The following is a 13,530-nucleotide window of genomic DNA, read 5'->3' on the forward strand; positions in this document are numbered from 1 at the left end:
CTGGGACATTGCTTTTAATTCCTTTGAGAAAAAGGGCTTTAAAACAAATTCACCTAAAAGAAAGTATGTGATACTACAAGGTTTTTGAGGCAGTGAGGAGAGAAAAGATGATTATATGCACTATTTCTATTTTGATACCAAAGCTTATGTCCTCAGAAGCCTTATTATCTTCAGATCCTTAAGCTAAGAGTTTAGGGAAAGGATCTTTTAGTCCCTTGGGTATTTCTTGGAACATTGTAATGTACTACGATAGCAGTGCAATACTATAGTGACTTTCCAGTTTGTGTTAGTGAATTAATAAAAATATATATCAGCTAATTGAATTTACTGAAGTGATTTGATTCCAACTTGATATTTAACTGCACTATGGTTTTTAGTTCTCTTATGATAGACATTATTTTTACTTTCAACCATACGTGACATACTTGACCCTTCCATCCTTTTTAAAATTTTTATTTTAATTATACTTTTTATATTTAGATAATTGCCAATTTACATATAGTTGCTAGAAATAATATAGACAGATTTCAGTGTACCATTTGTCCAGCTTCCCCCAATGGTAACAGCTTGCAAAAACTGTACTACAAGGTCACAACCAGGATATTGACATTGATACAGTCAAGATAAAGGATGTTCCCATCACCACAGAGATCCCTCATGTTGCCTTTCTGTAGCTACACCTACTTCCTTCCTGCTTCCACCCCTTTCTTAATTCTTAGTAATTAAAATGTGTTCACAATTTATATAATTTTGTCATTTCAGGAGTGCTTTATAAATGGGATTATATAGTATATACTTTAGGATTGGCTATTCACACTCACTGTAATTCTCTGGAGATTCAACCAGGTTGCTGAATATATCCGTAGTTTATTCCTTTTTATTGTTGAGTAGTGTTCCATGGTATGAATATACCACAATTAGTTTGACCATTCATCTTTTGAAAGATGTCTCAGTTTCCACTTTGGGACTATCCTTCCTATATAATAAAAGGGTAATATGCAAATTGACCCTAATTGCGGAACGACTGGTTGCAATGATGAGCACTGACCACCAGGGGACAGATGCTCAATGCAGGAGTTGCCCCCTGGTGGTCAGTGCGCTCCCACAGGGGGAGCTCAGCTCAGCCACAAGTGGGAGCGTCTCCCACCGCCTCGGCAGTGCTAAGGCTCCAACTGTGGCTTAGGCCCGCTCCTCATGGGGACCAGGCCTAAGCTGTAAATCAGACATCCCCCGAGGGCACCCGGGCTGCCAGAGGGATGTCTGACTGCCAACTTAGGCCCTACCCCCCAGGGAGTGGGCCTAAGCCGGCAGGTAGATATCCCCCAAGGGGTCCCAGACTGTGAGAGGGCACAGGTCGAGCTGAGGGATTCTCCCCCTCTCCCCTCAGTGCACGAATTTTCATGCACCGGGCCTCTAGTTATTAATAAAGCTTCTAATAAACATGTAAACATTTGTGTCCTGGCTTTTGTATGTACATCAATTTTCATTTCTTTGGGATGCTTAGGAGTGCAATTACTGGTTTGTATGATAGTTGCATGTTTGTTAAGAAACTGCCACATTTCTATCCATTTTAGCCATAGTATTTTACTTTTCCATCAGTAATACTTGCGTGATCCGCATCCTTGCCAGCATTTTTGGTATTACTGTTTTTTATTTTAGCCATTCTGATAATTGTTCACTGATATCTCATTGTGAATTTAATTATATTTCACGTGCTTGTCACCTACTAATATATATCTTCTTTAGTGAAATGTGTCATGTGTGTTTTGTTTTTGGCTCATGTTCTAATTGGATTATTTGCTTTTTTCTGTTAAGTTTGAGAGCTCTTTATTCTAGATACTAACACTTATAGGATATGTGGTTTGCAAATATTTTCTCCCACTCTGTAGCTTGTGTTTTCATCCTCTTTCGTCACCTTTCAGAGAGCAAATTTTTTTTTTTATTTTGATGAAGTCTAATTTATTTATTTTTCTTTTGTGAAGTGTTCTTTTGATGTCAACTCTAAGAACTTTTTGCCTAGCAAGAGTCCTATCTTTTTACTGAAAGATTTAGTTTTACATTTAAATCCATGATTCAATTTCAATTAAATTTTCCATAAGATGTGAGACTTAGATCAAAAGTTTCTATTTTAATGCCTGTGGAGGTACAATTGTTCCAGCATCATTTGTTGAAAAAAAACATTTCTTCCACCCAGTCAGCATGGATTAGTGATTAAGCATTGACCTATGAACCAGGAGGTCACAGTTTGATTCCTGGTTAGGGCACATACCTGGGTTTGTTCTTGATCCCCAGTGTAGGGTGTGTAGGAGGCAGCCCATCAATGATTCTCATCTTTGATGTTTCTATCTCTCTCCCTCTCTCTTCCTCTCTGAAATCAATAAAAACATTTTTTAAAAAAGAAAAATATTTCTTCCGTTAATTGTTTTTGCATTTATGTCAAGAATCAGTTGATATATTGGTGTTGGTCTGTTTCTGGTTCCCTCTTCTGTTCATTGACTCATGTGCTTATTTAACACCAGAACATACCACACACTCTTGATACAATAATGTCCTGAAATTGGATAGACTGATTCTTTGCACTTTGGTTTTTTCTTTTTTAAAAGTTTTTTTTTTTAGCTATTCCAGTTTCTTTACTTTCCTATATTAATTTTAGAAAGATTTTCTCTATATCTAGACAGATTCTTATTGGGATTTGACAGGAATTGTGTTAAATCTATATGTCAGTTTAGGAAGAATAGACATCTTTATTGTCTACTTGCCCTGGGAGGGAGATCTTATTGTTAGAAACGAATCTTCTGGGTTCTTAAAAAGTGCTCCAGAGCAGAAGTTTAAAGAAAGCAAACCATGGACACCACCCAGAATTCATGTGCTGATTTAGCCCATATCAGCTTGTTGGTTTATTTAAAAAAAAACATTTTTATATAATGTGTTCTAACAACTGAAGTCATTCATTTATACTTCTCAACTTATTAAAATTAAGGATCCACTCATTATTTACTGATTGTGGCATGAAATAAAGTACCTTTTCTGTAGCTCCGTCAAGAGAAGATGGTCTAGCTGCCGCCGCCGCACCCCATACGTCTGCGCACCTTGTCCCGATGTGAAATAAGGTCCTTTCACACAGGCCCGTTGTATACAGGAAGTTACCTGGTAGACTTGAACTCAGGAATTGGGACCTTACTTCCCTATATGTTCTTTGAAAATGATTAGAAAAATAGTTGTGGGAGAAATAGATAGCACTGCTAAATGTGACTGATGGAGGTTTTCCAAGGCTGAAGGTTTTGGTAGTTTAATAGATTGGGTATCTATAAGTCTAATCTGTATACAGTGGGGCCTTGACTTACGAGTTTAATTCGTTCCGTGACGCAGCTTGTAACTCAAATTACTCGTATGTCAAATCAAAAAGTGAACGAGTGAGACACGTGATGCTGGGCTGATGTTGTGGCGTTCACTGTGACGTTCGCTGCGCCAACTAGCGGTGGGGTATCTGAAGCTGGCTCATAACCCGAATTTTAGCTCGCAACTCAAAGCCAAAAATCGGCTGAGAGATGGCTTGTATCTCGAAAAACTCATTAGTCGGGAGACTCGTAAGTCAAGGCCCCACTGTATTCTTCCACCCTAAGCAAGATTGTACCCCCCAAGTTCACATGGATATTATTATCCCTTTCCCAAAGATTCTTAGAAGAGGTAATATAGGTCTTTCTTACATTGCTTTTATAGGTCATAAAATACCCCCAACTAGTAATGTGCTTTCTCCTATATCTAGCTTTTAAAACCTCCCTGCTTTAATTTAAGCCTTTTCTTCTTATTTCATCATTTGAAGATATTGTTGATTTGGATGACATATCATGGAGTGGATTTTATATGTACTCATATTTGTAATTTAGTTTGTTCTGTGATAGTCTGTCATATGAACACACTCTAACATTTTTGAATAATCTTTCTTTAAGGTATTGTGTCCAGATCTGGCACCCTGACTTATGAAGCAGTTCACCAAACAACACAAGTTGGACTGGGGCAGTCTTTGTGCATTGGTGAGGGATTTGTGCTAATATCATTTCATTGAAATGTAGTATTTTCATTGAATGAGTATATAGTAATTGTTGTTTTGACCATTTGCAAGAGATTTTGATACCATTTTATTAAAAAGATGCTTTGATCTCAAATTTAATTTGCATGAATGTGAAGCCCTACTGTGTTTTTCAAGATTCATAGTCCAAGATTCCACACTGAAGAGCAAGCATCCTTAGACATGTGGCTCCGGGAGAGGTTTGGTGCCTGAAAACATCACTTATTTTGCTTGCTGGGAACAAGCAGTCCTTCATATTAGGACTTTTGTTGTTATAGTTATCATTTGCTATCATTATAAGCTATATAATTCAATGCTTCACAGTTACTGAATTCTTTGCCATTTATTATCTGATTCTTTTTTTTTTTAATCCTCATGTAAGGATATGTTTTTGTGTTGATTTTAGAGAGAGAGAAACATTGATGTGTGAGAGAGAAGCATCAACCGGTTGCCTCTAGTATGCACCCCAACTGGGGATCGAATCCACAACCAAGGTGTGTGTCCTGATGGGTGCACAGTAGACACTCTGACCAACTGAGCCACCTGGCCAGGGCCATTATCTGATTCTTATGGCAACCTTCTAAAGTACCTCTGAGCTGAAAAGTTGGTGAGCAAGTCTAGTTTGAGGAAGGTTAAGCTCCCCAGAATTGCTCTTTTTGCTGCATTATACTGCCTCCCACTTGTAAAATTAAAAAGGTATTTAGATTTTAAAATTATTTTGGTATTTGTTGCCAAAAGCCAAGCAAATTTCTCATTTTCATAAATATTTCTTCATATTCTTAGAATAGCTTTTAAAAACCTTTCAAAAATAGATTTTTATAATAAAAATTATGGCCATGGAGTTTTTTTATGAAGACTCAAATCCATAAGTTAGTATAGGAAACATGGCTTTTCTGTGTATGAAGCACAATCTTAGATTCTAGGTAACTTAGTCTGATGGAGAATAAGAGGGGTTTTGAGGCCTGGTTGGTGACTCAGTGGTTAGAGCATCGGCTTGTGGCCTGTGCGCGGAAGGATCATGGATTTGATTCCCAGTCAAGGGCAAGTACCTGGGTTGCAGGCTCTATCCCTGGCCCTGTTTGGGGCACATGTGGGAGGCAACCAATCAGTGTGTCTCTCTCACATCGATTTTTTTTTTTCTTTCTCTTTCCCCTTCCTCCCTCACTTCCACTCTCTCTAAAAATCAAAGGAAAAAATATCCTGGGATGAGGATTTGCAACAACAAAAAAGAAAGGTTGTGAAACAGTTGCCAATTCCATCTTCACCTTCTGTTTTAATTTGCAAATTGAGACTAACAGGTCCTATGTCACAGAGAGGTAGGAAGTATTAGGAGATGGCAGGTCTGACATGTACTGAGACACAGTAGTTGACACATGTTGTCACTCAGTAAATGCTGCTTCCTTTCCTGAACTCCATTCTTCAGAGATGCACTAAAGGTAGGAAATCAGTCCTGCTTCAGTGAGTTTATAACTTTAAAAAAATGTGGCATCTAGTCTGTAAGGAATATTGTCTTTAATTCTATCCAAGTACTTGTTCTTCAAATGTCACGTACGTGGAGTCGAGCCCCTCCGTGTATCTCTGTCATCACCCACCCTGGAGCTGAGGGAAGGAAAGGCGCCAGGGCACCCTTCACCCCGTCCTTCACTGGGCCTTGTGTCTTAACACTTGTGAGTGTTCTCTGAAACGTGCCTCACTTATAGTTACTTTGTGCAAAGAAATTTATTAAATGTTTAATGAGAGAAGACATTCTTGCTTGTAACACAAACATACATTTTCTTTAAAATGCTCATTTTTAAACAGTTATCTAAGCATAAATTTGTGGGAGGGAAGAGAATTGATAAAGGAGCTAAAACAAAAAGAGGTTTTTCTTTGTATCAGAATCCAACCACCATTGAGGGTTCATGTAATATTAAAAACAACTAAGTGCACCATTTTGTGATTTCTTAAAAAAATGTTTAGTGCAAGAGAAATGATACCTTTGAAAATATTGGTGAGCAGGGTAGACAAAATAGAGAAAAAATTGAAACAACATTTCTCAACCTAATTCTCATACTGTTGATATTCATTGATCTTTTCAGGCATTGGAGGTGATCCTTTTAATGGAACAGATTTTATCGACTGCCTGGAAGTCTTTCTGAATGACCCAGCCACAGAAGGCATCATCCTGATTGGTGAAATTGGTGGTAATGCAGAAGAAAACGCTGCAGAATTTTTGAAGCAACATAATTCAGTGAGTTTGACTTAGGAAAAATATACCTCTTTGCTCTTGAATAATACCATTGGCTTGTTTTGGAAATTATTTCTATAAAGATTAAGTTTTCAAGAAAACACGAAAGATAAAATCAAACCTTTCTGAGGTTGGCCTTTATTTATTATTATATTTATTTTAATTTTTTTTTTTTATTGATTTTTAGAGAGAAAAGGGAGAGGGAGAGAGAGAGAAAAAACATTGATGTGAGAGAGAAACATCAATCTGTTGCCTCCTGTACAAACCCTCCCAGGGATCGAGCCCACAACCTGGGCATGTGCCCTGACCAGGCATCCAACCTGAGACCTCCTGGTTCGTGCTGAGCTGAGTCTTTCATACTGGCCCCTGGGAAGCTTTCTGGATGGCTCTCCTCTCCCTTTGCCGCGGGGCCTGTTCTCCGCTCTGAGTTCTCCTCTCTACGCATCACTTCACACATGTATGGCAGGTTAGTTGGACTCCTGCTGAACGGAGAGCTAGCTGTTCAGGTCATTGGCCCAAAAGTCCTCACTTGACCTGCCATTGTACTTTTTCTTTCTCCTGATCTTAGGGGCTATAACTGTTCTTTTTCTTTTTCGTGGATAACCTTCTAAAGACCCTACCTTTTATACCCTTTCCCAGGTTCTCACCTCCCTCTGGCTTCAGAATTTCTTAGCAGAGTAGTACTTCCTTCAGAGGTCAAGTAGAAAAGCTTTATTACCTATGTCCTGTGAAGGCTTTCTCTGTTGCCTCTCTCTTAGAATTAAAGATAAAACGTGTGGAATTGTGTCAGAACTTCTGTTGGCTAAGGGAATTAGGCTCTATTTCTGGGGTGGAAAAGAAAGAGAGGGTGCAGTAAGGACTGAAGCAGCTCGGTGCCCAGCAGCCCCACTCAGTGACTGTGTGCTCTGGACGCCATGGCAAAGACCCGGGGGCAACAAGCCAGTGAGTTCGAGGATGTCCCTGACACTGAGAATGAAGGAGCAGGGCCAGGAGGCAGGCAAGTGGGCGGAGATTACTTTCTGTGTCTGTGAAGGAAATTGAGGAGTGAATGAATTAAATGTCACAGAAAAGTAATGAATACTGGAGAGTTAACGGAACCAATAGTATCACCTACAGGGTAGTAAGTATACACAAAACAGTGCGTATTTAAGCATGTTTTAAGGAATATTCAAGGACTGTTTTGAATATACTTGATTTTATTTTCTTCTGTAGTGATTTTGTTGGTGTTGTTGTTAATCCTCACCTGAGGATATTTTTCTATTGATTTTTAGAGAGAGTGGAAGGGAAGGGTAGACAAAGAGAAACATCGATGTGAGAGAGACACATCGATTGGTTGCCTCCCACATGAGCCCCAACCAGGGCCTGCAACCCAGGTACATGTTCTTGACCAGAATCAAACCCAGGACCCTTCAGTCCTCAGGTTGATGCTCTATCCACTGAGCCAAACTGCCTATGGCTGTGGTGATTTTTAAAAAAAATTAAATTTATTGGGGTGACATTGGTTAACATGAACATAATGGGTTTCTATGTTACAAGAATTGTATATTGCACCATGTGCCCACCACGCTGTAGTGATTTTAAACTCTGATCTCGGTAGGAGATGTAGCAACTTCTCCCTCACTTTCTGGATCTCTTTCCTTACTTTTATTCACCGACTGATCCTCAGCACCCTGGCATCTGTCTGCTCCTTAGAATCAGTGTGACCTTGGGCCTGTTACTTAACTTCACCTTGCCTCCATTTTCTCTTGGCAGATAGACTCCAGCAGTGCCTACCTCCTAGCATAGTTGTAAGGACCGTGGGGTTTAAATGTCTTAGGAACATATAGCAGAGTTGCACCAGGCACGTAGTAGGCACTCTTATTGAGCTGTCTGCTGTTGCTGCTGAATCTTACTCTCCTGACATCGCTTCTGCAGAGGTCACCAATGGCCTCAATAAATTCTTCATCTTCTCCTTCCTCTTGTTTTTTCTCAGGTCCTTCTCTTCTTTATGTTCCTTGGCGTTACTTGCTGTGCCTGTTTGCTTAAGTGTGAGTGGTTATTGCATATCGTCAACATCATGTTTCATGCAGCTTCAAGGCAGAAACCTCAGAACCATCTTATATCTCTCATCTTGTTTCCATTCAGTTCCTTACATCTGTCTCAGTGTGTGGGGATTCAGACTGTCATCTGTAATTAGTTCTTCTGACCTGGTTCTGGCCCTCATATTCTCTCTCCTGGCCTATTTGAAAATTTATTCTTGATATCTCTACTCCTTTATTCCTGCCACCCAGGCCATCCTGCTTGTGGCCACCAAATTGTCTGCCCTTCAGAAACACAGACATCGGTGCCTCCACCCTCCTGGCTTTAAACCATTACAGTTTCTTATTTCATCAGGATAGAGGCCAGATTTCGTGTGGTATTCCAGCCCCTCACATCCCTCTACCCTTCCTTCTCAGAACCTTGCCCCATCTGACATGCCAGTTGTTTTCATTCCCACCTGCCTTTGCTTACGCCTTCTGCCAGGCATGCATACCATCTGGCTGTCACTCTAGACTATTATGGACAGTAGGGAATTGGTATCCTTGGTGCCCAGTCCAGCCCTTGGCACAGTAGGCATCATTACATGTTGAATAAGTGAAGAATAAAGTAGATTGGAGTAAGATGTATTAGAATCTCTTGACTTCAGAAAAGTGTAAAGTTTGAAATGTAGGTAAAAATTGACCTTTTTTTAAGAAAAAAAGATTTAAATTAGTATGACATTACACTTTGTTAAAGTGAATTTTAAAATGTACTTAGGCACAACTCTGAATCCCTCAAATAGGGTAGATGTTAATGGGCAAAACTAAACATACACGTTTTGTTTCATTTGGACATGCTTTTCTCTTCCTGGCTAATTCTTACGGAGCTGATTTTTACTGAGGACCTGCTGTACAAGATGCCAGGTGGACAGTTGAGTTGATATACACAGCACTTAGCACAATACATGGCACAGAGCAAACTCTCAATAATGGTGTCTGCTGCCACAACTACTATATTTAGCATTGTTACAATGACAGTAACTATTTGCAAAAGTAGTATTGCTTAACCTTTACTTGACCCTTTGTCCTTGCCTGTGAGTGAGGAAACTGGCCCAGGGCGGTTAATGGCCTGCCTGGAAACCCAGGTCTCCCTCCTTCTCCCTCAGGCCTTGGAGCGCAAGGGTCAGATTTCAGGGACTGGGGGCCGGAGTCAGGGGTCCTCTGCTGGGGTCAGGGGTATCTGCTGAGATTCCACTGGTTGCTTCCTAACTGGTCCTTCTGTTTTTGTGCTGTCACTCTTGTCATCATTTCTACGACCTATTTTCAGACTCCAATTCCCCAAAGTCTGTTAATTGTATTTTCTCTGCTTAAAAATCTCAAGTGACTTTTCTTTGTTAACAGAATGGAGTGTAAACTTGTTTGGCATTTAGTCTCATCATAATCTTGTTCCTTCCTAGTGGTATTCCACTATTAGAGTACAGGAACACAGGAATTTAGTGGAGTTAATGCCACTCGTGTGAGATGCTCATAACCTCTGCAGAGCTCGCGAGTGAATGAATAAATGACTGTGGAATCTTTTGTTAAGTGAGGACATAGTCCCCGTGTTCAGGGAATTCACAGCTCCATGGGGAACACGGAGACATAAGTTACCGCCAGAGTGCTGCGTGTGAGTAGAAGTGTGTGACAAGCACCGCAGGGCCGTTAGGCAGAAGATGATTGGCTGAAGGGCATCTGTGGAGAGTGTGGGAGGAGGCGTCCGAAAGGCTTGAGAAGTCTTAAAAGTTAAGTAGGAATTTGCCAGGAACCCAAGGAGGATGGAGACACCCTCAGCAGGACAGAGGCGGGGCGTCTGGAATTACTGAGCAGGAAGAGTGGCGGGAGCGGGGCTGGAGTAAGCAGGCTCAGACCGCGTGGAGCCCGGCCTGCTGGCACCTCAGCAGGACGGAGGGCAGGCCCGCAAACTGCCTAGTCATCGTTCACTGCCGTGTACTCCAGGGGAACAAAAAGAAACCAAAAGCCAATTTTATTGAAGACTCTCCTTAGGAAGCAGGAAAAGTCATTAATTTAATTAAATTAAATCTTAGCCCTTGAGTCAGTTTGTGATGAAATGGGAAGTAAAGCACTTTGCCACTAAACGGTGAGCTGAACTAGCTGCTTTTTTCACCAGTTTTACCCGGAAGAACAACTGGCAGACAGAGTGGCTAACCAGACCTAGGTATTTGCAGACCTCGTCTCAGAAACGAGCAAAGCAAACCTGCCGTGCCAAGGAAAACAGCTGGGAGTATTTGTTGCCAGTGGTACAGTTTGAGCTTTCAAGCGAATGCTAATATTTTGGAAAACTTCTGTCTGCCACTGTCACCTTGACAACATCCCTCCCGAAGGCTTTTCTGATGAGGTCAGTGCTGACGCTGAGTGTGACCTGCGGATGCGGAAGGACGAACTGTGTCAGCACTGGGCACGTCTGCACCACTTCCCAGCTCATCTCTCCTTCCGAGGGTGTAAGGGTGAACTCGTAAAGAATTAAGATAAAAGCAGGTTGAATAAAACAAGCTAATCGTGTGTTTTAATTAATTATCACAAACCACATGACACGTATTTTCAAGTGTGCTTTTTTGTGTGTATTCATACAACAGTTGGTACAGCGAAGTGGAAGTTTAATCAGGTAAAAAGTTTGCTTTGGACGGTCTTCCTGCGTTTGTATGAGAAGTGGAGTCGTCACAGGTGGGGAGAGCATTGGTCTCACTCACAGATTAATATTTGTGTGGTTTCCTTAGTGAGGATGAGTGACGGCCCTGGCCAAGCCACTCACCGATAGTCATGAAATTGATGTTCAGCGTTGATCAGCTTCTTCATTAGATGTTTGAAATCTCACCTTTCAGGGCCCCAAAGCCAAGCCTGTGGTGTCCTTCATTGCTGGCTTGACGGCTCCTCCCGGCAGGAGAATGGGTCACGCAGGCGCCATTATTGCTGGAGGAAAAGGTGGCGCAAAGGAGAAGATCTCTGCCCTTCAGAGCGCAGGGGTTGTGGTGAGCATGTCGCCTGCACAGCTGGGAAACACCATGTACAAGGTGAGCTGTTCGCATGGGCCTTCGAGTGGGCCCGCCCAGCCCCTGGGAACCTTGACCTTCTTCTGGGTCTTATCTGTGTATTCTTTCTGTGTGCAGCTCAGCAGTCCCTGGCAACTCTCTTTATGTTTCAATGTCCTGCACGGGCAAGACCAGGAATGATGTTCTGATTAAAAACAATTCTTTTTAAATTAACCATTGGGATTTGCTCTTTTGTGAGTGGCAGGATATAATCCACAGGAAGGCATTTCATAGTCCGTAAATACCACAAATTCCATTCTAGAAGCAGTCAAAAAATTGCCTTGTGTTTTGTTTTTCTTCCCCACGGAGGGCCTTTGGGATGCAGCTACCCTGATCCCATAGTTTTCTGTTTCCAGTGGGAGGGGTTGGCGGCTGAGTAACAGGAATTAAAGCTGGAGAAGAGGGAGTTGGGGTGGAGGGAGATTTAGAGAAAAGGGTTCGTGTTCCAGCCTTCAGTTTCTGGCCCTGGTTGGGATGGGAGGTCATTATTGTTACAGGTTGGAGGGTGACTTCTTAAACATTTGCTTTTCTTTCCCCCCTTTTTAAAAAAGATTTTTAATACGTTTTTATTGAATTTAGAGAGAAGAAGGGAGAGGGAGAGAAGGATAGGAGAGAGAAACATAGATTGGCTGCCTCCTGCATGCCCCCTACTGGGGATTGAGCCTGCAACCCAGGCATGTGCCCTGACCCAAATCGAACCGTGACCTCCTGGTTCATGGGTTGACATTCAACCACTGTGCCACGCCAGCTGGACTTGTTTCTCTTTTTAATAGGACATTGTGGTTTAAAGTATTCTAAGATTTGTTATCTTCAATAATCCCTTTGCATTGAGTCTCAGCCTGTTTCTTTGCGTGATCATTTAAGGCTCTCTTTGTTTTTTATGATGATTATAGCCGTAACAAAAAGCAAACAAACATCAGATTTTATAAGCAGGACACAGGCCCAAATTGTATTCCCAAGAGGAAACAGTGCAATCTTACCCTTGTTTTAGGGATTATAAAATGGACTCCTTATTTTATTCCAAAAGCATAATCCTGTCTTTTGAAATATGACGCTGTGACTGTATGCCATAGTGTTTAAAGAAATCTGGGTTATTAGAATGTGTGGAGACAGGTTTTTAAAAGAGTGGAAGGGGAAAAGCAAGTGCTTAAAAATTCACATTGGAGACCTGCATTACCACTTCACTCCAGTAAGTGGCAGCAGGCTTCTCCGAATTGCTGTTCCGGTCTAGAGAAATGTGATTCTCGGGACTGTTTTCCTCACAGATAGTTCTGATTTTCTTGGTCTTTTGTTCAAATCTTAACTGAGTCTGTGCAACCAGTTTCCATTGCCTAATGGGAAGGGCCAGTGTGGTTCACATATGGCTTTAAAAACCTGGGTAAGCACAACCAGGTTTGCCAGCTCCTCCTAACAACTCTGCCCTGGAGAAATAACTATAATTCACAGCCCCTCGCCTACACGTTTGGGAGGCGTAAAACTGAAGGTCTGCACCAGCTCAGTGACATTGAGGCTGACATGGACTAATTTGAGAGCTGCTATTTTGTAGTCAAGCACCTCGTCCTGGTACACTTTGCTTCTGTAATTTCTGGTTGTTCAAAGAATCCTGAAGAGCTTTCAAATGACTTTGATCATGAATGTAATTTGGATCTTTTATCTTTTTCCTTTCTTCTGTCTCCGAAGGAGTTTGAAAAGAGGAAGATGCTATGAAAGGGAAAACAGAAAGTGCCCTAAGCCTGCGGAATGAATCATTGTGCAAAGTGAGCCAGTGGCAGCTGCTTGTGTTGTGCACTGCCGGCCTGCGCCTGTCCCTGGGCTCCACACAGCGGGACGCCAAAACAGAAACAAGGCTTCGAAAGTTCTGTACTGAGGTGTCCTCACCTCGTGTAACGGAGACAGACAATAAATCTACCTTTGATCTGAATATGACATTGGCGACTTTTTATTGCCCAGTGTGGGGATGGGGCGGTAGGAGGAATTGAGGGGTGTGCGTGCATGCGTGCCTAGCTGTGAGTGTGCGAGTATGTATTTTAACGGGTTCTCTAGGAAACATTCTAACTAAATCTTTTGACAGAATGAGATAAAAATTTTTAGTGTGACATTTATCTAATAATCTTAGAGTGGCCTTAGGTCTCTTTGGAGTTGTAGATTGCT

The 13,530-nt window shown here is 41.5% G+C and overlaps 1 protein-coding gene across 1 annotated transcript in view; it reads left to right on the plus strand.

Annotated features, from left to right (window-relative positions):
* Positions 1 to 13,300, plus strand: part of SUCLG1 (succinate-CoA ligase GDP/ADP-forming subunit alpha) — a 37,458-nt gene extending 24,158 nt beyond the window's left edge. Inside the window, exons 6-9 of the mRNA XM_081101320.1 lie at positions 3,951 to 4,034; positions 6,148 to 6,299; positions 11,173 to 11,361; positions 13,060 to 13,300. Coding sequence (XP_080957446.1) covers positions 3,951 to 4,034; positions 6,148 to 6,299; positions 11,173 to 11,361; positions 13,060 to 13,086 — 452 coding nt within the window. The 3' untranslated portion in view covers positions 13,087 to 13,300. The remainder of the gene's footprint in view (positions 1 to 3,950; positions 4,035 to 6,147; positions 6,300 to 11,172; positions 11,362 to 13,059) is intronic.
* Positions 13,301 to 13,530: the final 230 nt, after the last annotated feature.

Source organism: Myotis nattereri (assembly GCF_964212035.1).
Source record: "Myotis nattereri genome assembly, chromosome: 10".
NCBI lineage: Eukaryota > Metazoa > Chordata > Mammalia > Chiroptera > Vespertilionidae > Myotis > Myotis nattereri.